At 44.0% G+C, this 24,937-nt stretch overlaps 2 protein-coding genes across 6 annotated transcripts; both read right to left on the reverse strand.

Annotated features, from left to right (window-relative positions):
- Positions 1 to 1,860: 1,860 nt before the first annotated feature.
- Positions 1,861 to 6,829, reverse strand: slc66a1 (solute carrier family 66 member 1). 2 transcript variants are annotated; one of them, XM_047039786.1, is made up of 9 exons: positions 6,726 to 6,829; positions 5,860 to 5,921; positions 5,296 to 5,491; positions 5,072 to 5,201; positions 4,795 to 4,882; positions 4,093 to 4,253; positions 3,909 to 4,001; positions 3,503 to 3,688; positions 1,861 to 3,081 (listed from the first exon to the last, which is right to left on the reverse strand). In XM_047039786.1, the coding sequence occupies exons 3-9, from the start codon at positions 5,484 to 5,486 to the stop codon at positions 2,995 to 2,997; spliced, it is 936 nt and encodes a 311-aa protein (XP_046895742.1). In that variant the 5' UTR covers positions 5,487 to 5,491; positions 5,860 to 5,921; positions 6,726 to 6,829; the 3' UTR covers positions 1,861 to 2,994. The 2 variants fall into 2 exon arrangements, with proteins under 2 accessions (XP_046895742.1, XP_046895743.1); XM_047039787.1 differs by lacking the exon at positions 6,726 to 6,829 and having other exon boundaries at positions 5,860 to 5,989.
- Positions 6,830 to 7,439: 610 nt separating this feature from the next.
- Positions 7,440 to 24,581, reverse strand: trim33 (tripartite motif containing 33). Of its 4 annotated transcripts, none has more exons than XM_047039782.1 (20): positions 23,984 to 24,581; positions 21,174 to 21,292; positions 20,864 to 21,011; positions 20,116 to 20,248; positions 19,645 to 19,761; positions 19,368 to 19,482; positions 17,635 to 17,781; positions 17,197 to 17,314; positions 16,535 to 16,857; positions 15,664 to 15,861; positions 14,786 to 14,986; positions 13,258 to 13,393; positions 12,596 to 12,659; positions 12,257 to 12,410; positions 11,496 to 11,908; positions 10,910 to 11,033; positions 9,945 to 10,019; positions 9,710 to 9,862; positions 8,317 to 8,367; positions 7,440 to 8,099 (listed from the first exon to the last, which is right to left on the reverse strand). In XM_047039782.1, exons 1-20 carry the CDS (start codon positions 24,528 to 24,530, stop codon positions 7,884 to 7,886), a joined length of 3,552 nt encoding a protein of 1,183 aa, XP_046895738.1. In that variant the 5' UTR covers positions 24,531 to 24,581; the 3' UTR covers positions 7,440 to 7,883. The 4 variants fall into 4 exon arrangements, with proteins under 4 accessions (XP_046895738.1, XP_046895737.1, XP_046895740.1 ...); XM_047039781.1 differs by having other exon boundaries at positions 16,535 to 16,860; XM_047039784.1 differs by lacking the exon at positions 8,317 to 8,367.
- Positions 24,582 to 24,937: the final 356 nt, after the last annotated feature.

Consider the following 24,937-nt stretch of genomic DNA (forward strand, 5'->3'; position numbering starts at 1 on the left):
TTTAGAGACGCATCATTAACTTGACCAGCAGTAAACCAAGAAGAGGTCTCTGCTCTACAGTTGAAACATCTGTAATTTCTGTATCAACGCGATGGTTGAAGATGATTCATTGGTCGCTTATTTAGTCCAGCACCCTAATAAGCACGGACGACAGGAGAGGCCACACACCGTTTTAACCGAAACGTGTCCATCATGACCTTCAAACTTCAAAATGAGTCCCTCAAAATAACCGCATCCACCTTAAAAATCATTCGTCATTAGACAGCACATTCCTGATTCTTTTCAAACGTTTCAAACACGACAGTCCAAAGCCAAAGTGAAAGATCAACTCACTGCTGGTGGTCTTCTTCCTGCCTCTGTGTCGACTCTTCTGACATCCTCCTGGGTTGTCTTCCTCTTACGTTTTTGGTGTCGACTCCAGTCCAGCCTCTGACATTCTACACTCACCAAACACGCACGTGCAGTTTGACACAGTCACATACATACACACTCTGATACGTACCCACAAACACACACATGCACGCACGCACACATAAAATAGTACTTTCCCTTTTTATCATGAGTCACTGATCGTTTGACAATGCAAACATTTCTGTGTTTACTCTATTTTAGGGCACAGCAGCAGTAAAGGGATATTTAACGAAAGAACATGAATCTAATGAGGTACCCCCTTAATTTAAATGTACAAGATTCAAATCAAAGCAAACACACTAAAAGGGGATGATAGAGCAGTTTAGCGATTCAAGCTGACCGTTCAACCCTGTTCAGCTGTCCTGTCCCTGTTCAGTTTAAATTCTCTCTACGTGCCACAGGTCGTGTCACTCAATTCTGCTTTCAAATGGTCAAATTCTAACCCTTAAAAAATAAAACGGTTAAAATGTACTCAGGAAAAATTCTTATATTTTTAAGCCGACCATTTTTGTCAGTTGAGTTGCGTCAGCAGACCCTGGTCCCAGAGGAGAGGTGGCTGAGCCACCCAGTGTTCTGCATGAGCACGGTGAGAGCAGCACAGTGAGAGAGAAGGCTCATTAAGACATTCCCTGTATTGTGTGTTTATAAACAGCTTCTTGGTCATCTCTGTGATGGATGGAGTCTTGCTATCGCTGGTTCTTCCTGCTGCACCCCTACATTAGGCTGAGGAACACAACATCGCTACGGTTTCACAACCTTACACACACACGCATCACACACACGCACACGCACACACTCCCTCGCAAGATCCCGCGCGTAGTTCCCACTCCTCATTGACCCCGTTGTGGTTCTGACCTCTCCTCCTCGCTGGGTGGGCCCTCAATGTCACTGTGTGGGGTGTGTGTGTATGTGTGTGTGCGTGTGGGTGTGTGTGTGTGTGCGTGCGTGAATAGAGAAAGTGAGAATGTGTGTGTGTGCACGTGTGTAAAAAGACATTGTTTTGTGTGTATATGTGTGTGAATAGAGAAAGCCTGAATGTGTATGTGTGCACGTGTGTAAAAAGAGAATGTGTAAGAAGAGAAAAGAAGAGTGTGTGTGTGTGTGTGTGTGTGTGTGTGTGTGTGTGTGTGTGTGTGTGTGTGTGAGAGAGATAGGATTCCCAGGGTCAGAATTCCTCCCCTCGTCTTCCTCACTAACAGGACAGTAATAACAGTAACTCCACTAATGAAGAAAAACAACATGGCTGTCAGTGTGTGTTCCAGGAACACGAGTGTCAGTGAAAGGTTTAACAAGGTCCCTCAGCAGGGAGAGAAGGGTAGGGTTCAGGGTTGTGACTGGGTTTTAACCTCTCCCTTCACATGATTGATGTTCAGCGTACACTGGTGAAGTAAAAGCTTCTATGATTAGACACATGCAGACAATTGTAGAAATTACTTCAGTTCTTGTCAGTTTTCCCATTTCAATTAAAAGCTCACTTTATTACACCTAACTCATTGGAACATTTAAAAGTGACATCAGTTGATCAAAGAAGTAGGATGTGATAATTTGTGACAAACATAAATCACAACTGTGCAAACATGTAATTTGTGATAAAGCACGACATGGGTTAGGGAAAAAAGAAACAATTTAAGTTAACTTAAAACCATTTACAAAAAACTAAACCATTCCATCACTGGATAAATGCTGTGATAAATGTACGTTGACACTAAGCAAATATACGATGTCTAGTCTCCAAATAAAAAATAAAGTAAAAGGCAATTATTGAAACAAATTATGACTGTAAAGATAACTGCACAAAATGCATTCATATTTAAAGTTTCAACACAAGGCCATCACCGTGTATGGTTAAATAACATGAAAAACTGTACTTTACTGCACACATTTACACATAACTAAGTAAAAGTTACAATAATTTCACATGTACAAATTCCAGTATTTAAATCCACACGATAATTGTTGTGCCTTGTAAACATGATTCAAAACAGACAGGAGTTCTCGTAGGTGAACGTTGAGAGGCTCATTGCAGTGATTAGTGTCAAGATTATCCGTTTGAAAAGTTTGATTGTAGCAAGTTTGAAAAACTGGAGGTATTTAGATTGAACGCATGTTGGAAGCATCTCAAGTTCTGGACAGAAATTGTAGTTTTTCCCACCTTCTTGTTTCAGTAGGAAAGGAAACGGAAAAGTAAATGAGAAAAGACTCATTTTAAACATGTATCTTAGAGTGTCAACATCAAGTCAGCATTCTGACACAATTCAATGACTGGAGTTTCCCATTCTTGATTAAGACATTAAAATTTCAAGGTCCCTTTAAAAAAAAAAAACTAATTTAAGGCAATCAAGAAAATATGCTACGGACATCTTAATGACCACCGTTGCGTATTTTTCACAATCCATATACAGACAGAAAAAAAAGAATTATTATACAATTGTTTTTTACATATAAATAAAATGAAAAAAATTGCAAGAAAAGAAAATCTGTGTTTCTGTCTAGTGTGTCAGGAATGTGAGTTGGAGAGTTCATTGGTTGTAAACGACTGTTGCTTCATCTTAAACCAGTTGATCCAACAGACTCAAGGTTCTTTCAGTTTCCAAGCAGAGCAGCAGTCTCATCACTATGCTTCTCTGTCGCAACAGGAGCATTTCGGTATATGAGAAACTGGAAGGAGATCTTATGAATGAGTAAAGGAAATTTGCAAAAACCCATTGACATCTGGTCAAATCCCTTTGGACAGATAAATACTTACAGTCACTGTAGCAAAACATGCTATATCGTACCAGCACAAATGCCTCAACAGTATTAAATAAAGTGATGTACTCAAATAATTGTAACCAATCACAAAACCATACCCAGAGCCCTTTTCTTAAAGCATCTGAGCAATTCCAAAATAATCCTTTAGTGATTAACTATCACTGATTAACTAATATTACACATGTAATAATCACTTTCTTGCCTATTCATGTAAACTTGTTTTCCGTTTGACTCAAGTGCAAGGTCTAAATACTACAAGGCAGTTTCTAGACAGGCCTGGAATGTTACAAGTACATGGGTAAAGGACATTCTGGAGGCCGGGTGGACATTTTTAGGATACGAGGATGTCGAGCGAGAGGGTGCCAAGGCTGCCGATGAGCCAGGGCAAGTGATGGAGGATGTAGCTCTCCTCGCCCTGGCCTCGCTCCGGATTCTTGAGCAGCACGCTGAGGCCATAAGTGGTGTTCCCCAGGATGACGAGCGCAAACAGGAAGTAGGACACGCCTTCGGTCGACTTCCTTTTGTACTGCAAAAGGAGAGAAATCAGGATTAAAAAAATGGGATTTGATTGAGGGAAGGAATCCTGAATTCGATTTTGCATGTGAGGATTAAATCTTTATTTATTTATTTTTATTTAGCTTGTTCTCTTATTTATTTGATTTACATCACTTGAACATCGATTTGGATAAAAGCTGAATAAATGGAAATTTACTCTTCTTTAAACCATCCCAGCCTATCATACTCACATTAGTGTGCATCTGTGGCAGTCTGGAGCAGAGGTAGAGCACAGAGGACACTGAGCCAATGGTGAACCCTATTATCTCCTTGGTAGTGAAAGCCTGGACAGACGGAAATAAATCAACCTCCACTCCAGGTACAAAAAAACGTTGTCAATGTTGTTTTGTTACGAGACCGAGGAACACTTCTCACCTGAATACTAGAAACACCAGCCTCCGAGGTTGACAACAAAGCCCGACCTTTGAACCCAGAGGTCATCACTTCCTGTTGAGGTCCTGACCCAGGTAGGGTGAGGAAGCTGGCGGTGAATCCAAGGAGGTAGATCAAAGCCAACGCGTTGAGAGATGACCTGCCTGAGACAACGACATGATGTCTGAGATGGATTCACATTGAACAGCCATTAGATCTTAGTTTTACAACATCTACAAATTATCAAAAAAAAGTGATTAAAAAAACTGTTTACAAAAAGGTCTCAGTTGTTGTATGTAAACCCAGCACTGACTGATGTCTCGGCAAATTCCTGTAGGCTTGGATCCATATATTGATTGACTCTTAGCTCCAAAAACAATCCACGTGTAGACTAGCCTGAAAACACTTTTTGTTGTTGTTGCAAAACATATCTTTGGTGTGGTTCACTTAGTTGCTAAGCGCCACAGTTTTTTGTCATGTGACCGAGTATCGCATGACTGATTATGTGGGCCTACATTTTATAAAGTCTTCCTGACAAGGAGCACTACACGGAAGGCAGAGACTGAACCTGATACAGTGTTTTTCCAGTGTCACGTAACAAAACTTAGGTCCCCTAGTTAACCTCTTAAATAAGTGTATGGACTGAGCGCAAGCCATTAACCACATACATGTCACAGCAGACAAAGAAACAAGGGCTCAACTCACTGTCAGACATCTTGTTCTTAGCCATGTAGTAACAGTACAATGCCAGCATCACCAAATCAGCCAGGACATAATACACTGCTGTGTATGTCTGTTGGAGAAAAGAGGAACAGAGACATCTTGGTACAATGTTGGTACTGAGAACATCAGACCCACACAGGTCACACACTTGGTAACACACAGATACCTAAAACAATATATGCCGACTGGATTTTTGTTGGGTATCGTCCAAAAAATCTCAGCAATAAGCACCAAACCCTGACAGGTATGAATGACTCACCTGGAGTGGAAGCTGGTCGGCAAGGAAGGAACCCACTAGATTGCAGGTGTCACCAGCCAGCCACAGCAATAGAAACCAAATGGACAGAGCACTGTCCATGTTTCCAGTCTTACAGGAGCTGATGTATTGTCTGAGAACATGACAAAAGAAATATTACAAAATAGACATGTCGACAAAATTAGCCCTTCATATATAAATGTAAACTATAAAAATGCAAGGCTTACGGGATTGAAGACACCATGAAGCACAATATGGACAAAAGGCCTAGCATGACGCTGGCCATATCCCTGGCATCCTGTGCGCATTCCCCAAGCCCAAACCAGATCCATTCCGTTCCGTTGGGACATACAGAACTGAAGTTTCCGTCATTGTTCCCCGCAAAGGTTCCCCTAGTGAGGACTCCTTCCGTCCGCATGTTCACTAAATAAAGGAGATGGTTAATGGTCAAACTGGTCAAACCTAACTGTGTGTCAATAAAAAAGACATCTGCCTATCTGACCCAACTGAACAAACTGAAATGTAAAAGGTAAGGCTGAGGTTAGCTGCTAATTTGCTAACGTTAACGTACACAAACACAAAACAAGACAGGGTGAAAAAAAGTATCTAGTAGGGTTAGGTAGAGCTTGGTGTCTTGGTATGTTGGTCGTAATATAGCAAAGTCAAATAGCTATTAGCTTGCTTGCCTTGATATGGCCCTTTGTCTAGGTGCCTAAAACCATACATCTAACCCTAAAATATAACAAGCCCGATTAGACAAAGATCGAATATAATATAGCTTTAAGTCTCACCTGGGGGTTGGTATAGCTATTGAAGCTCGCCCGGGACGCAAGAAATCTTGATAGACGTCTGCCTAATATAAGAAAAAAACATCAACAGAGCCTGTAAACAGTTTTAACAGGAGGGAAGGTATGATTGGTTCATGAGTCTATGCGTCACCGGGAGAAGGCGGAGTAAAAAGTTCTTAAGTGAGCAAGTTCCAATATAGAAACTACAATCAATTTAGTTTAGAAATGACAGCTTTCCGAAATTGACATTTTCGGTAAACTCAAATTCCCATTCACCATGGACTTTAGACAAAAACAAATATAGTTGCTTACTTAATAAGGAACTTCAGCCGGCACTATAGAGCAGCTGAATTCAAGTGGTTGAGGCTGAACTTTCTCTTTCGCAGCTAGCTATTTATTCGCCGGTCAAACTTTAATTGCAACATTAAGACATGTTCTGTACATGATAAATGTACAGAACAATGCCCAGCCTTATAGCGTCGTGTGACATGGCTAATATGTCCACATTTTCACATGTTTGCATCACATATCAACAGCTCATGTCAACCTGCTTTATCGGCATGGTAATTTATTCAGTAATTAGCCTCCCTCATTGCAACGGCCCATAGATTCTTCTCACGACCCTGTGAAACCGAAGATCACGGTCTATGTCTACTGAAAATTCAAGCAATCCACGAATTTTGTCACATATACGTCACGTGTCATCTAGCCAAATATATTGGTTGCATGCTGACAAACTGCTAGTTCTGTACCATGGCACATGCTAGTCACATAACTACTTCATGAATCCCAAACCGACGCAATATGTCAAACTGATTAAATAACACCTGACTTTGTCGTATATTGATTTATTCAACAAACCAGATTACCTTGGGACGGAAAAGTTCCTAATCACCGAGGAAAACTCCAGCGAATTTATCATCCACCGATCTTGCAATTTATGTACCCAAAAACTGACAGAAGGAAAGTGACCGTCAGTCAGCTGACCGGTTTCACCTGAGTCAGCAAACGAAAGTACGCTGATCTAATTAAGACTAAGACTTAAGTCTTAAAGCAACTTCTTCTTCCCTATTTTCCGAGACACCGCGTCAGTACAAATTATGGATTTTCCATTTCAGAGTAGTCAGCTACATATCAGTTTCACCTTATTATTTCAATTTTAGATGCACATAGTTGCACGCACTGAAGCCACCCTAACAGTCGCACATTGATAGTTTAGTAGCTTATTCCTTACCACGAAACAAAAAACAATATTGGTGTTCAGACAATTCTAACCTAAGAAATAGGCTGTATGCTTTATTGATGCTTCTTAATTCAGGTTTCAACTTCATTTAAATTTGGTAATGCGATCATAACAGTATTAAGGGAAAAAACGGCTTATTTCGTTCTAACAGAGAACTTAAAGCAAACTTTCTGATGAATCAATCACATAATTCTACCACTGCTACCATTTGCAATTAAAGTCGATGAAAAATATTTTGACAATAAGCCTAACCCAAATATCCATCGATCTAATCTGCAATCTGCTTTAGTAATTTGATTTCTCTTATTCGTTGTTTAAACAAACACAGTCATACAAATACTTGGTAGGTATTTCATTTCAAACTTTATAGTACATTAATTAAGATTTGAAAGGGGAGTTTAAGATGTTTTATAAAGAATGTTTCACAATAGATTTACAAACATGATCATAGATGGAAAATAATAGAAAAAGAAATAACCAGTCATTAATTTAACTACAGCAAAACAAAACAAACTTTGAAATCTGTACAAGCGTTTATCTAAGCATCCACATCGCCACAGAAAGAAAAAGCACAAGAATGTCTTCAAAGTCCAATTTACCGGGCGACAAAGACACATCAAATCTATTTTACAATATAACTCTTCCAAAAGCAAAACATAAAATATACCAGTCTGTACAATAGATCACCGTTTGACCTTTTGAACCTCATACACACAGGGAGGGGAAAAAGTCAAGCGTAGAAGGTGAGGGAAGACACTTTGTTCCTCTTGGAACATGTCTGATCTCACTTGATATGCAGTGCCTTCTCGTGCGTTTTTAACCGCTTGCGTCGCGGCTCCACAAACTCGTCTTCGGAGTCTTCCGTGAGGTCTTCCTCTTCCGCGGCCTTGACCTCCTCCTCTGCCTCCACCGGGAACGTCTGGTCCGGGTAGAGCTCCTGCAGCTTCTCCTCGAAATACACGCTCATGGTTTTGCCGACCTCCGCAATCTCCGAGTCTGCCTGTCATGGGAGGAGGAGGGGGGGGATAGAATGAAAGAAGGAGGGTAAGAAAAGACACCATTGAATGGAGAAAGAACGAATGGGAGAAGGTGGAGATGATGAAGAGGAGGAAGGGGGGGGGGGGGGTATGTGGAGGAGGAGAACATTTGAGTGGGTTAACAATCCCAGTGGTAGGGTGAGTCCTGGCTAAACCTTGCTTGTATTGGAAACGGCTTACCTGCACATTAATCTGTTTCTCCTCATCATAAACTTGGATTATTCGAGACATCTAAAGAGGGGTAATAACAGTACAATAAAGACAAAAAGGCAGCAGAGGGGGGGAAGAGAGAAATGTTTTACAGCACAGGCTGGTCAGGTAACACAGCATGTGTACTGTAAGTGTTCTCTTTAAGAGTACAGGCCTACACCCCTTGCTGAAATACTCAATAGTTTTTTTCTAAATTCCAGTTTATGCCCAACTGAAGTTGCAAAAACTGTGTTGCTAAAGACTGGATTAATATGGCATTCATAGTTGACTATGAATGGATCCCCCCCCCCATGACTGTTGACCCATTGGAGATTTTAGATGGTTAATTTAGCATGATAATTCCAGAACTATTTCCATTTTATATAAATTTATAAAAATGTCCTACATTCTGTATTTATATTCATTCTGGAAGTTGTGATATTATAGGTAAATACTCTAGAGTAAAAGCTGTATCAAAAAAAAGTTTACCTACACCATCAGATGCCATTTATCCACATTAAGACACTTTATAGGGAATATTTAGTAGTATAATAAAATAAACAGTGAACCCACAGATGTGTTAAGGTTCTAAATATGGCACCTTAGTCACAAGATTAACATTTTACATTTAGTCATTTAGCAGACGCTCTTATCCAGAGCGACTTACAGTAAGTACAGGGACATTCCCCCGAGGCAAATAGGGTGAAGTGCCTCGCCCAAGGACACAACGTCATATAGCACAGCCAGGAATCGAACCGGCAACCTTCAGATTACTAGCCCGATTCCATTACCACTCAGCCACCTGACTGAGTGGTTAAGCCACCTTAACACAACAATTCCGGTGGCCATTCCAAAGCAAGCGAGTGTTGTAACTTCTTATAGCTATCCGCTATGTAAAGGGATTTCCACAATAGACGAGCATGATCCAGATTGGACCTGCAGTGATCTGCATCAAAAGACTGCCGCCCTTTTAATCACAAGGCCATGTCTATATTGTTATATTGTCCATGCATAAGCAGCTTACAAAAGCAGTGCAACCAAAACACTTCTTCCTCAATAGTGGTGATGAAACCATGCAATTGTTAGATGTTTGGATCAGCCAGCTACAGGCTTCTCCTCCGGGGGGGGGGGGTTTATCACAGTCCATAACTGTCTGCTGGCATCAAAACATGTTTTTGATCGTAGCTGATAAATGGAGTACCCTTCCTATCAGTGTGAAAGACCCTTAAAAAAAACCCAGAGGGTGCATGCAAAGCCATGCAGAAAAAGAAACAAACCATCTGCTGTTAATACCCACAGCCTCTGGTATACATATGTGTGGTTCCCTGTGCCCCCGACAACTCTGTCAGGCCCTCATACCAGGACTAGGACTCATGCCACTCACCTCGTTGTACTTGGCACAGTTGCTGAAGACCAGACGCACGTCCGCTACCAGCTCCCGAGGACTCTGGTAGTGCTGGGAGTGCTTCATCTGAAGCTTCTTCTTCACCAGTTTCAGGTCCATGGGTCTCTTGATGATCTTGTAGTAGTTGGGAACCTGGAAGATGCAGAGGCCGTGTTGAGAGGCATGATGACTCACCAACTGGAAGGGACGCAGGGGTGTCTTGGCAGGTACTTACAGCTGACGCCACGGGCTCCTGAAACTCCACGCTCAGCTGATTGCAGAAGACATGCAGCAGGAGGCGTTCACATTTCTACGGAGAGGAACAGTAAGGGAGATGAATGAGTGAAGGAGAAGTGAGGGAGATGAATGAGTGAAGGAGAAGTGAGGAAGATGAATGAGTGGAGGAGAAGTGAGATGAATGAGTGAAGGTGGAGGAGAAGTGAGGGAGATGAATGAGTGAAGGAGAAGTGAGGGAGATGAATGAGTGAAGGTGAAGGAGAAGTGAGGGAGATGAATGAGTGAAGGTGAAGGAGAAGTGAGGGAGATGAATGAGTAAAGGTGGAGGAGAAGTGAGGGAGATGAATGAGTGAAGGTGGAGGAGAAGTGAGGGAGATGAATGAGTGGAGGAGAAGTGAGGGAGATGAATGAGTGAAGGTGGAGGAGAAGTGAGGGAGATGAATGAGTGGAGGTGGAGGAGACGTGAGCGAGATGAATGAGTGGAGGTGGAGGAGAAGTGAGGGAGATGAATGAGTGGAGGAGAAGTGAGGGAGATGAATGAGTGAAGGTGGAGGAGAAGTGAGGGAGATGAATGAGTGGAGGTGGAGGAGACGTGAGCGAGATGAATGAGTGGAGGTGGAGCAGCACATACAGGACTGGAAAGTCAACATGTCAACAAAAATACTAACAATTCCATCTCACGCTGCCAAAAATAAATACATAAAAAAAATCTTCGAACGTGAAAGACAAAATATACATTTTCATGTATTCATTTAGCAGACGCTTTTATCCAAAGCGACTTCCAAGAGAAAGCTTTACAAAGTGCATAGGTCACTGATAATAACAACAAGAAAGCCCCAAAACATTGCGAGTAGACAAAACATGAAGCACATATTGTGAACAAAATATATCACTATTCTGTCCGTAAACATGATGTACACATTGTGTTTGAGAGTAGGGTTTCCCCTGTGTTGGACCACTGACCCGCTGGTCTTCTGGACTCATCCCTGGCTCAGTCTTGCCCTTCTTGCTCTGCTTCTCATCGTCACAGTTGTACTCCATCTCCGGGATGGACAGGTTCCGGCAGAACGTACACATCCAGTCTCCGCTGAAAGGGCAGAACCCGAGGGAGGAAAAAAAAAAAAAAAAAGAGTTTCAACCTTTAGATGCCGCGAGTTCAAAATATTTCCGACGGTCCACACAGCGTGAGTTTTTTTGTTGTTGTTTATTTTAAGCTAGCGAGCTTTAGTTAGCTTCCATTACCTAGCAACCTAGCATAATACACGTAGCAATGCACTACCTGCTAGTGTTACTTGTTAGCCTCCTCTTTAGTACATTTTGAAGCCATACTATAGCGTCTGTCATATAGTTTTTATCTATCGGAAAATATTCAGTTGGAATGATCGAAATTGCATATGTGCGACGGTACGCTGTGAGACCGTATTCGAACGATCACATATGTGCATTGCTAGTCCTGGATGAACACCTTTGTAAAATGAGCCTAAAGCACTCCAGAGATCCAGACAGGTGTGATGGAAACAGAGATCGTGGGTGGTGACATCGGTCTCACCTGGGGAGGGATTTGAGCGTGGGGATGTGGCAGGTGGTGTGGAACACTTTGGGACAGTTGTCACAGCACAGCAGGTCTCCTCCGTTGTTGCACACCGCGCACCAGTCCTCGTTGGGGTCATCCTCCTTCCCTTCTGCCGCCCCACTCTGATTGGTTTCCATCTCCGTGGCTGCGCCCTCGCCGCTTTGGGAGGAGGCGGGGGCGGCGGCGGGGGCGGCGGCGGTGCCGTTGGTGAGAGGCGGCTCTGCTGTCGTGCTGTCGTCTTTCTGTGCGGCTGCTGGGTGGGCGGTGCTGGGGCTGTCAGAGGGCTCTTTGGGCTCGATCTTGACCATGGTCTGGACGGAGCCGCTGGATGAATTTCCGGTGGACATGGAGCCCTGCGCTGGGAGAGGGCTGCTCTCCGGGCTACTCATCTACGGAGGCGCAGGTGGGGGAAAAGAAAAACACATCAAGCCTTGATGCCTTAAGGATATTAAAACGTCATTAAGGCTTTAAAAAAGAAAAAAGAAAGATGGTCGTGGGGTTCTCACGAGACGACATTAATTTACATTTCCTTAGTAATGTCACATTGCATCTATCTTGTTGTAACTAACAGGGGATAGCATTCCTAACCATTGTCCACATTATATTAATACAGCAATACAGGTAGTGCATGTCTATAGGATCCATGTCTATTGCACACACACACACAAAAGTAGTGTGTGTGTGAGTGTGTCCAGAGAGAGGTTGGAGAGCAGTCAGGTGCAGAGGGGTTGTCCTACCATGCATGCGCTCCTCCCCTCCTTTCCTCGTTCCGTCTTGACATTAGAAGCTGCTCCCGAGAGGCTGCACTCGTCCTCTAATCCCGGCTCTAGTTTCACTCTCACCTGCTCCACCGGGGCGCTCAAGGGCCCAGGCCTCCCTGCTGAGCTACAGCTGGGGCACACACACACACACATACACTTCAATATTCAGAGGCTTAAGTAATGAGCACTGACAGAAATACCCTATGATGTAGTGTGTGTGTGTGTGTGTTTGTATGTGTGTGGGGGATGATGAGTGTGCGTGTGTGGGGGTTTGCATATGTGTGTGTGTGTGGGGGGGATGGTGTTCATCATTACCTCCCTCTGCTGCCTGTGCTGGATGAACTGGAGGGTCGAACTGGCGTGTGGGAGTTTGATAACCCTGCGTGTGTGGGAGAGAAGGAGAAAACCAATAGGTACAAGTAACAGAAACTGTATGTTTCATAATCATAGCAATATGCCATGGCAAGTAGCATTCACAGCAGATACACCACAGAAGAAGAGAGGAGGGAGTAGAGTGGAGACACCACAGAAGAAGAGAGGAGGGAGTAGAGTGGAGTGGAGACACACCACAGAAGAAGAGAGGGGGGTGCAGAGTGGAGTGGTGACACACCACAGAAGAAGAGAGGAGGGAGTAGAGTGGAGTGGTGACACCACAGAAGAAGAGAGGAGGGAGTAGAGTGGAGTGGTGACACACCACAGAAGAAGAGAGGAGGGAGTAGAGTGGAGACACACCACAGAAGAAAAGAGGAGGGAGTAGAGTGGAGTGGTGACACCACAGAAGAAGAGAGGAGGGTGTAGAGTGGAGTGGTGACACACCACAGAAGAAAAGAGGAGGGAGTAGAGTGGAGTGGTGACACCACAGAAGAAGAGAGGAGGGAGTAGAGTGGAGTGGTGACACACCACAGAAGAAGAGATGAGGGAGTAGAGTGGAGACAAGTGTGTTCTGAGTGGAGTGAAACCTCCCCCGTCCACAGTACCTGAGGAGCCAGGTGAGTGGGTGGTGGGCACAGGAGAGGGGTTCATCTCCATGGGAGCTCCATACATAGGGTTTTTGCTGGCAGAAAGATATCTGGTCAGGAGGTGGTCTAGGCTGCTGGAACCAGCATCTTCCAGCTGAGGGCGCCACAGGGAAAAAAAAAGGAACCAGAAGGAGAGAAATCATGTTTGACATCCAACTATAATTCCAGGATTGTTTATCTGCGGCTTTATCATCTCGAGAACCGGGCACTGTATGACGTTTGAATGCGCCGGTTTAATGGCTAAGACCCCAAGGATGTGCAATGTGGACTATTTTCTACATTTGTTTTTTTAAGATACAAATGTATTTCTACACATTCAAATCTAGTTCTTCACCAGGGATTCCAAAAGTGTGGAGAGAGGAAAAATGTAATGGTGGTCTAATGGTGTCATAATTCATATTAATCATATTATAATTCGTATTATATGGCAACGACAGTACGTGCGTTCTGATTGGCTAATGGGTAGTCATGCCAGACGCGTATTGCCCTCATCGCCGGTCTGATATGGATCCGTATTGCCCTCTGACGTCATCTACAAAATTAGCGATATTGATAGACATCAAAAGCCTTGAGGAAATTTAGAAGCAGCAAAAATGTGTTATTGAAAGTGATGAAGAAGACTAGAAACTATAGTTCGAATCACTTGTGTTATTACTTTACTGTAAATTAAAGCCATTTTAGCTGAGCCGTGTTGTCCATATTCAATTGATCATTGTAACTTGAAGCTAGCAAGTAATTGGTTGCTACGCAACACCTGTAACACATTGTGTCGTGAGAAGACTTGAGAGCTGAACAAAACTACATGTTTGCTATTAACAATTACCATTTATTTTCCTTTACAAAATGAAAGGAGCGAGAAATGGCATATAATAAATAACTATAATAAATAACTAACTGCAACATTTAACAGCAGACTAAATCTTGTAAACAAACTCCATGCGCTAGCAAACTGTTCTCTCATTGGTCCGATTTTAATGCAGCTATAAATAGACTGTTTAGCTTTTTCTTTTTTTAAGGTGTGGGGGGTAGATATAGAAGGGGGCGGTGGCCTAAAAAGTTTAGGAACCACTGTTCAACACAAACAAATCTCTATGGCTTAATTTGACCATTATACAGTAAGTCAGGCATCTGTTACCCGCCACTTGTTTGTAAACGGTGTGATTTTATCTGGTGTTTGTGCACTCAATTTACCATGCCACTGACTTATCAGCAGTGGTTAACACTACAAACCCCAAAGGAGGGGAAATGAGTCACACAGGAAATGAAAATCGACCACAGTCGAGCACTGACAAGGGGTGTGTGCAGGTTCGGACAGGCTGTCAGGAGAGTCGGGATATCTCCCGAATGGCCAGTCAAACGGCCGCGGCATAATACAAAAAATAAATAACAAATAATAATAATAATACACGGTCGTGGGCCGGTCTGTGTTTCAAAGTCCCGGGTCGTTTTTCAGTCCCAGTGCAGACCTGTGTGTGTGTGTGTTTACCTGAATGGGTGGGATGTCAGGAAGACAGGGCAAATTCTCTGGGTTTGTAACCGAGGGGATGAGCTCGATGGCCCCCACGATGGGGCTGGCGGGGCCCCTGTGGGCATGGGCACTCGCCATGCTGGCACTGGTGGGACTGGTGGGGTTGGCGTTGTGGAGGGACGCCACTGGGAAGGGCCCCGCGTGACCCGGGTTGGAATGCTACACGGGGAGATAGGGAAGGAGGAGAGGTAGGACGTAAAAGAGAATAGGACAAGAGGATTCGAAGAGTTACTCTTTGGAAGGACGCTAGAACGTTATATTGCAAAAGCTTAGGGAAAGAGTTGCTAGGACATGCAGGCTAATGCATGCTGCACAAGACACTGTAAGTCCAAGTGGAAAAGATGCCAAACCCCTGATTGAAGTAAGAAACGAAACCTTTGGTGGTTCATCTCAGATTCTACAGACATCTAGACACAAAAAGAGAGCATCCATAGCTCAGAAGGCTCTTACCGTGATCAAACTGTACATGCACATTTGCCCCCCTCAAAATGAAAATTGAATTATATTTTGAGCTACTTTCGTTCATTTGTAGCCGTTATTGCCTGTGTGAGTATTTATTTAGTATATATATCGACTTGAACTAAGCAAAAAAAAATCGAATTAACTTTCAACATCCAATATTTACATCCACGTCGTTAAGTACCACTCTCCAGAGCGGCTCCCACTGAGACACAAAATATTTCCTTTTACGAGGTTAGTAAAAAAATAAAAAAAATAACAGCCAGACATATTGTAACTGCCGTCGTAAAAAAAAAAAAAATACATTTGCAAATGTAGGTGTCAGTAAATTTCCATGAGCTCCATGCGACAGCTGTGGCTCAGGGCAGCAGACCGACCTGTCTCTGCAGCTGGGGCTGCATCATAGGGGAGTACTGCTGGCCGTTGTGGAGCCGGGCCTGGGGGGGGGCCGTGGGCATGCGGCTCTGGGGCTGAGGCAGGCGCATCTGGTGGGAGGAGGGGTACATGTGAGGGGAGCCGTTCATCCCCCCCGGCGCACCCCTCTGGTGGCCCTGCATACTGATGAGTCTGGGAGGCTGGAGGGGGGGGAGAGGAGGGGGGGGAGGGGGCCACAGGAGGGAAGAGGAGAGGTGGGGGGTAGGAGAGATACTTAGTGTTCATCCAAGACAGTATGCCTATTATTAAACCTGTGGGATGGTGGGAGATTACGTATATATTGTTTGACAGCTTTTTGCCATCTTATTTTCACATCCTGCTTGAATCTCCGACATCTACACTATCATACATCTTAGAACCAATAACTTTCCAGACATTCTTAATGGAGGGTCAGCAGGACTATCAAAACATGGCACACTCGCCTTTCTACAGGTCATCATCTAGGATAATATGTATGAAGGTTTGGATTAGCCAAAAGCTAATATATGTATTTTATGGGAGTAAACTGCTCATGGACTGGACACCCACTTGGCACCAGCTTTGGTTAACTGAACAATTTAGGTTTATGTTATTGGCTGTAAAAACTTTCACAGGATTTAAGACCTCTTTATAGCAATGATCGTTTGCACATTTCCTTTGTGTTATAGAACAACAGTTCACCCATAGCCAACTCAGTGGGTTCTGTTGTCATAGGTGACGAGCTCTGTGCATTCCACTAGATCCCCCGCCGGCCCCCGTTGAACTCAAGACCTCCCCATTGTGATGCTGTCCTGTTCTCCACCATCACCCACTCCACCCTGACCACCACCGCACCTGCTGTTGCATCATCTGCGAAGGGCCAGCCTGTCTGGTGTGCTGCAACTGGGAAGCGATGCGCATCTGCTGTTGGATCTGCTGCTGCTGCTGTTGGTGCTGTTGCTGCTGTTGGTGTTGCTGCTGCTGTTGCTGCTGCTGTTGGTGTTGTTTCTGTTGTTGCTGGGCGAAAGCCTGCTGCTGCATGTGCTGCAGCCTGAGCTGGGCCAGGTTGATCTGGCCGGGGTGCTTGCCTGGGTGCCCGTGGCCTGGGGATACCGGTCCCCCCACCATCACGTTGGGCGGGTGGACGGCCTGGGGAGTCTTCTCATACACCAGGTTACCTACAGTTGGGATAGACGGGAGAGATAAGTCTTTTTTGTTTATGATTAGCTTTCTCTTTATATAAATATATTCTTGAGGGGGCTTTTCTGGATTAATTTTTTGGGGGGTGAGAGAGTGACAGGAAGGCAGGGAGAGAAGGAAGGGAAGACATGCAGGAAATGGCTTGGACCGGAATCGAACCCAGGTCCCTGCGTTATGGCCTCAGCCCGATCGGTACGCGCTCTACCGGGTGAGCCTCCAGCCCGTCCAGCTCGTTCTGTTTTTCTAGCAGCCGGATTCCCTCACGATGGGGATGAGTGACCCCAGAGCAGCGCCCCAGCCAGAGGGCTTCCTCTCACCTAGGTTGACCACGTTCTTGGCCCAGAAGGTGGGATCACAGAAGAAGCGCACAGCCCCGTTGGCCTGAGGAACCGGGTCCAGTCTGGCCTTCAGGATGTAGCGCAGCTGGAACATAATCTACACACACACACACACACGTTACAGTCCCCAGCCCTTTAGTGGTCAGCACTCAGATTTCACTCACATTTGATCTAGCCATTATCCAAGGAAAGGGGGATTTATTTTTTATTTTTATAAAAATATTTTTAAAGAAGAAAAATAGATGCCATTGAAAGTGGAATGTAGATACACTTCAAAGTGTCTGATCAAATTTGCAATCTGCAGTGCTTCTGCCAAGTGCATCTTGAATTTTCAGTTTCTGCCCAGAATTTTCATTTTGGCGCATCACTGGTCATCGAGTCAAGTGTGTTGTCTTACTTGTAGCGTGTGGTACTTACCAGCCTCTTGCTGTAGAGCAGGGCCGTGCTGCTGCCGTTGTTAATGGCCCAGTGGCTGAAGTTGAGAACATGGAGGATCTGCTGAGCCAGAAGGGTGGTGTCTCTCTGCTGGGACAGCAGCTTGATGCTGCGCTCCTTGGTCACTCCCTGGAAACCAGACCATCACACTTCACCAACCAGATCCACCAACACCAAATACCCGATCATTCCAGAATATATGGATAGGGGAGTCAGATGGCTGAGCGGTGAGGGAGTCGGGCTAGTAATCAGAAGATTGACGATCGATTCCCCACCGTGCCAAATGACGTTGTGTCCTTGGGCAAGGCACTTCACCCTACTTGCCTCGGGGGGAATGTCCCTGTACTTACTGTAAGTCTCTCCGGATAAGAGCGTCTGCTAAATGACTAAATGTAAATGTATATACTACATATACCGTATTTCTTCGATTAAACGCCGCTTTCAAATAAACGCTGCACCAAAAATGAACATTGTGTAACAAACGTCGCCCTTGATTAAATACCGAACCCAAAAAATTGTCTGCGTGATTAATTTGTCACAATGCCAGCAACAAAGGATTGTATGTGGCGTCTTTGTAAAAGTGTTCTGTACTCCGTGGCTTTCACTTTTACACTAGGCTTTGTGTTTGACCTCCTTGTCTATTCTTTGTTTTGTCTATGGCCGCACAGCAGCTACAATTCACTAAATCTCTCTTACTGATTAACGCAGCCCTCAAATAAACACTGTACCAAAAATGAACATTGTTTAATAAATGCCGCAGCATTTTATCGAAGAAATACAGTACCTCTTCCACACTAAGGATAAAGATTGATAGCGGCTGCTTGGCTGTGTTTGTGGTTTGACGGGTCAGACAAGTTTATGATTAAACTGATTTACCATATTAAAAGGTGAGCTTACCAGTAAAGCTAGTAGTTCTTCCTTTTTTATGCCAAATCCAACTTCCTGACATGCCAATTCTCCTTTTTCAAACTTATCACTGGCAACCACTGAACAGTTCTTTAAAATTACACACGCCATTGCCAACACAACCATGAAAAGGAGGTTTCTGGATGAATGGAGGTAGCTGCTAGCTGCATAAACAAGACCTGTGGGGTGTCACATCCTGTTAAGAAGCTGGCCAGTGTCTGACCAATGGGGAGGTTCCTCCACCTCTTGACCCACATTGCCTACAGGGGTCAGTGAGCACGCGTTGACCTATCCAAACTAACGGCAAAGCCACGTTTAAATCATATAATTACGGGGGGGGGGGGGGGGGGGGGGGGGGGGGGGGTCAGATGGCTGTGCAGATAGGAAATCGGGCTATTATTCGGAAGGTTACCGGTTCGATTCCCGGTATCCAAATTACGTTGCGTCCTTGAGCAAGGCACTTTACCCTACTTGCCATGGAGGGGGGAATGTCCCTGTACTTACTGTAAGTCGCTCTGGATAAGAGCGTCTGCTAAATGACTAAATGTAAATGTAATTATATTCTCATGTTACAAGTGTATGGGATGTTTGGGAAGCTCAGCCCCAACAGTGTGGGTGTTGACCTGCTGATGATTCACCAGAATTATGTGGAGAAAAACCAAAAGGAAAACGGAACATTTCAATCTACCACACTCAATTACCTCAAGCAACCAATCGCTGTGGAGCTGGCAAATTCAGCATTAAAACCTTTTTTTTGTTGGAAAAAACATTTAGATGTGCATTTTGTAGTTAGGGGTTGGAATCTTTACCTCCAGCTGCTGCAGTAAAGACTTGCCCTTCTTGTTGATTTCGTTGATAAGGGTAAACACCGCTATCTTGATTTCATGCTCCACTTTCTTATGAGTGTCATTCATTTCCTTTATCCTGGATTAGAAATAGGGAATAACATGCTTATAACTAGTAACTAGTAGATGATTAAATAAATACTGCATGAATGCATCACTCCAAAGTTGAGGTGAGTTTCGGTGAACCACCATTTTCTGTGGCGATGCCGTTACCAGTGCACAAAGCAGGAGTCTGTCATACCTGCTCTGCACTTGAGACACTGAGAAATGGACGTAGTTCTTCTTCTCCTGCAGTTTGGCCATGTGGGTCTCAATGACTCCTTTCTGGTTCTGAAAGGCCTCCTCCAGGAACTGATACCTGTGAGGGAGAGAGAGAGATCACCACACTACCATTAACAGACCATAACACACCACTTTAAATATTGTTTGTGTCTCGAGTTACGTAACACAACTGTCAAAGCCCTTTACAGGGTAACTGCCATATTCAAACTTCAGCCTGTATATCTAATTGTTCAGCAACATAATTCCCCCCCACACACCACTACACACACTTTTTATTAGATTTTTTCTAAAAAGGTTTCTTAAGAGATCTTTAGAGACTAGTGTGGAAACAGACTAGAGAAGAGAGCAGCTCCATAATGTCCCCCCGGCCTCACAGCCCTTCACCACTGGGTCGTGGTGGTGCTGGCCTGGCCTGGTCTGGTCTGCCTACCTGTGCTCCTTGTGCTCAAGCAGCTGACAGTCCCGGCAGGTGAGCGTATCACACGTCTCACAGAACAGCTTCAGAGGCTCTTGTTTGTGCACTGGACAGAACACACGCCTCGTTCCTGTCGAGCCCATAGTCTCTACAGAGACAGAGAGACAGAGAGAGAGAGTGTGAGACCGAGAGACAGACGGACAGAAGGACAGAGGGACAGAGAGAGTTAGAGAGAGAAAGTGACAAGGGGTGAGGAGGTGAGAAAAAAGAGAGGGTGAGATAGTGTTAAGAGGGGGTGTGAGATATATGGGGTGTGAGAGGTACGAGGGGGAGTGTGAGAGTGAGAGAGAGACAAAGAGAGGGGGAGGGGTAGAGAACGACATTATTGTAAAATAAGATCTTATAAAATACGAAATAACATTTCATTTGAGAGTCTTACAAAGACAGAAAGAGGTGCATATTGCAGAAAAGCAATCCCTGCCAGAATGCCAGTGGCAACTGCATGTCAGCAACACTGGGGGGGGGGGGGGGGGGGGGGGGGGGGAACAGCAGGGCCAATCTGCTGAAGGACCCTGCAGCTCCGTCACTATGGCAACAGCCTATCAGCCATGGAGCCGACAGGCCTGGAGTACCTCCCACCATGCCCCTAGACACCAAAGCCCCCCAGCACAGCTCCGCTTCCAGCCTGGATCTTTCTACCGTCAAAAAAAAGGGAACCAAAGGAAGTTCTGTTTCAGTAAGCTAAGTTTGGTCGTCGTTTTACCATCGTTCGCATCCTCTTTTGTACGGATTTTGTGGTCTTTTGTGATTTTGACTCTCTGATGCGCCTCCACACAGGTCTTGCACAGCCACTCCCCACATTCCACGCAGAACCCAATGGTTCCGGCGTTGTCTTCGCAGCTGGTGCACACCTTGGAGAGACAAAAGCACAAGGTCACTAACTCAGACTTACACTTTGCAAAACAAAGGTCATATCGTCCACTGGCATTCTGTAACTTTCCGTTTGGACTAGGGCAAGAGCACCTGGCCTCGATCGCTGCATGTGCCCATACAAGTAACCTTGGAGAAAATACCTGCGCTGATTTTTCATCTGATGTGCTGGAAGCCTCAGTGTTATCCTTGACAAAGTAGTTGTCGATGATGTCACTTTGTTTGTAGTCTTGGTGACACACTGCACATCGCATCACATTCACTGGTGTGGAAGGGGAGGGAGAAAACAAGTCATAAGTCATTCAATCACTAAAGCAAGGAAAAACTGTGGTGACTATTAATAATTGGTCATATTAAACAAAAAAAAGTACATGCCCACATACCATTAGAAATAATTGATTACAAAGGGAATTAACTACAAATCTTACAATTAAATAGTGTAATGGTAATAGTGTACCATTGTAACAGGATTTTAATTAGGTTATTTGTAAATAAGAATCTGCCTTAATTTAAAAATTATAATTTCCTGGAGTGTCCCAGTTTCATTATTCTCAAATAGCTTTATTACAGATTTTGCATTCGCAATACAATCCATTACATCATTCAGGGCATAATGAAAGATAAAATATAAAATCAACTTTAAAAGATTAGATTTACAGCATGTTAGATTTCCCCTCCCCCAACCTGAACCACAAACTCCTCCTACCTCCCATTAATCCATCAATCTAATCCCCCACTGGCTGCTGCACTAGCCAGCCCAATCCAGTTTGAACCAGTTTATACCGGCTTGGACTGCACAAAGCCGGTTTGTATAAGCTCCAGCTGCATGGGACTTTGACTGATTAGCTGTGAGTGCAGCTGGAGTGGGCTTGGGTTGAGACCACAACACACAGGCAGATCTGCCTCTGCAGCTGTTACACTTTCAACTGAAGCGGGCACGCTCACACACACACACAGATGTAGACCCCTCCACTCCCCCAGCTGCCCCCCCCCCCCCCCCAACACAAAAAACGTGTTACATAAAAAGCAGGTCTAATATGCCTGAAATCAAGAGAGCCTGCAGTAGCTAAGTAACCTAACAGTAGGTTGTTGCTCTCGTAGCAGATAGATTTGACTTGTAATGCTATTGCATTGGATTTCTTTTCAAATCCTCCCTTCGGCAGCAAGAAAATGTTTAAAACAAAATGCAGTCTCCTTGAACTGAGATACTGATAGTGCTACAGCTCAAGGTTCCAAAACACAGGCAAGATGTGGCGGGGTTCCAAGCTCATTCATTCTGATGAAATGTGTGCATAACACTCAAGCTCCGTGTGCAAACTGATTGGTTCAACATCCTCTCATGGTGTATGGTAATATTCTGTGTACACAAATTGCCAATTACAACCATTATGCCCTGGATGCATGGGAGGACAAACACAGTAGAGCAGAGACGCCCACCTAAAAGTCTACAGTTTTTGGCAAATGAATGTAGATAATTAATTTCAATAACTGTTTTCTAAAATGAGAGACTCGAAAGGAGGATTGAAAACTTTAGTTCCTCAGTCAAGCAAGTGTGGGGATGGAGTCAAATTGTGTTCTGTTCTAAAAATCCAATATTCAAAAAGGCTGTGACAAAATTATGCACTTCCTTCCTTTTTTTCTTTTTTTTTCTACAGACTTGATCAACAGATCTTTTAGATTGTATCTCTGTGCAGAAGCATGCTGGCATCCACTGCCCATTCTAATATTTCAGTTTGCACACCTGAGTTTCCCGATTAAATCATAATCGCCTAAAACTATCTGCCTAAAAACAATTAAACATTCCATTTTAGGAATGAACAAGGTTCCATGTGTTCTCTGAAAAATCAGCATTCAAGCATAAACCACTGACAAGATAGGCTATTAAACAATATCAGAATTCTCTATGTGGTTGTACATTAAGTCTGTCTTTTTAACTAATCTTAAACATAAATTCTTGTAAATTAACAACTTACTATTAAGATAACGCATGAATAACTGATTTACCAGTAAACTTGAAAGCAACCATAACTCCTAACCTCCAGGAATAAATAAACCAGGTCACTGAAGCTTGCCTTGAGCCTGTACTTCTATTACAGTAAAAAGACAAATGAACCTACCCTTCACCTTAGGTGAAACTGATCATTAACTTAACACTTGAAGGCCTGTAATCCCTAAAAGCTACACTGCTGTAGGTTTGGATTCCAATCCTAACTGTAGCCAACCTGGTTTAACCAAATTATCAAGCACATATGATAATCATGAGAAGCTTTCAAGGAATCAACTTTGATGTATGCTATGCATACAGGCAGCAAACTAAGAAACGTCAGATCCCAACTGAAAGCAACATCCTAAAGACTGCACTGCAGTAGCAAAGTACCACAGACAAAACATATAAGATCTACATATTAGCCAAACATATCGGTAAAATGTTGGATAATGTATATAGCCACATCTTATTTATTGTGCTTTTCAAGTGTGAATGCTTGTCACATGTCACCTGTAAATAGCTTCTTAGGCTGGAGAACCATTGACAGCAAACCTCTTATAAAGGGTCAAGCAGATGATCAGTGAAAGATTAGGGGGTACTTCAAACAGCTTTGACAGATGTTCAATCTTGCAACTGGCCAACAAGAACATATCATTACACTTCTAATGGCAGCCATTTGGCTCATGCAAATATCCTGGAATCCTCTAAATTTGTTAGATTATTTGACGATAAAGACAGCTTGCTAATACTAACAGTCAGAGCAAAAGCTAAGGGTGGTATTTAAAATGCAGGAAGCTAAATAACTTTAGATGTAATCATGAAAGACTAGGGTATCATTTAGTTTAAGGGTTTAGAAAGATCGCTGATACTATCTGCCTCAACAAGTCAGATCACAACACGAACCATGTGCACGGGTGGGGGATGAATAAATAGATAACTAGCCAATAGCTAACTGTCCTCACTCACCTATATGGGTATCGGGCTGTCCATGTGGCCCAGGCACCTGCACAGTTATTTGCCGATCTGGCTCGGGTATACATTTCAAGCAGAATGAGTGGAGGCAAGGCAAGAGTTTAGGTTCACAGTCTCTGGTCTGGAGACTTTGTTTACACACGGCGCATGTATCCAAAAGGTTTATTGGGACAGGCGCTGGATTTACAGCTGGAACTGTAGGAGGGGGAGACATGTCGGTTGTGACAGCAGTTCCTGCAGTCTCCCCAGAAGCCGAGGACTCGGTAGTTTCGACGTTAGTGTTTTCAACCGGGCTGGTGCTCGTGCTGGCTTCCTCCCCTGCGCCAGAGCTGCCGCTGGCGTCCCCTCCTCCACTGGTGGGTGTCGGCGCCTGAGAAGCATTTTCTTGAGACTGCAAAGATTCTTCTTCCGTCAAATTTGGCTCAATAACAATAACCGCATTTGAATCTTTAGATTCTGGTTCCCCATTTTCCTGTTCCTGAGGTGCTGCATCCAATTTGGCAGAGCTTTCCATATCCCCCTCGTCTTTGTTGTCCGCCATCTTCCTTCCTCTTTGAACCGCTGAACGTTCTACGTACTGTCTGTGAAAAAAAACGCGCTGCTACGTCATCACGTCGTTTTTTTTCTCTGGGAAAAAAGTAGATAGGCTTAGTTTTTTGTTGTTGTTGTCGAGAATCGTTGTAGAAGGCAATTATGTTTAGTGAATTAGTTCAGTTCTTCAAAACAGAATAATTACATGTGTGAAATTGGTCCATGTCCATCATCATATGTGAATCAGAAACTTGTCGCATATGCTCTGAGTCATGATCACATGGGAATTTGTAATCCATGTCTCATTTCAGATGTTGTGTCACCGAGATGGTGTAAGGTTGCGTAAGGGTCAGTGGGCCAACGTAAGCACTGTCGTGTTGTCTGATATAGCGTCTATCATTATTCGGCTTGACATAC

Source organism: Hypomesus transpacificus, chromosome 18 (genome assembly GCF_021917145.1).
Source record: "Hypomesus transpacificus isolate Combined female chromosome 18, fHypTra1, whole genome shotgun sequence".
Taxonomy (NCBI): domain Eukaryota; kingdom Metazoa; phylum Chordata; class Actinopteri; order Osmeriformes; family Osmeridae; genus Hypomesus; species Hypomesus transpacificus.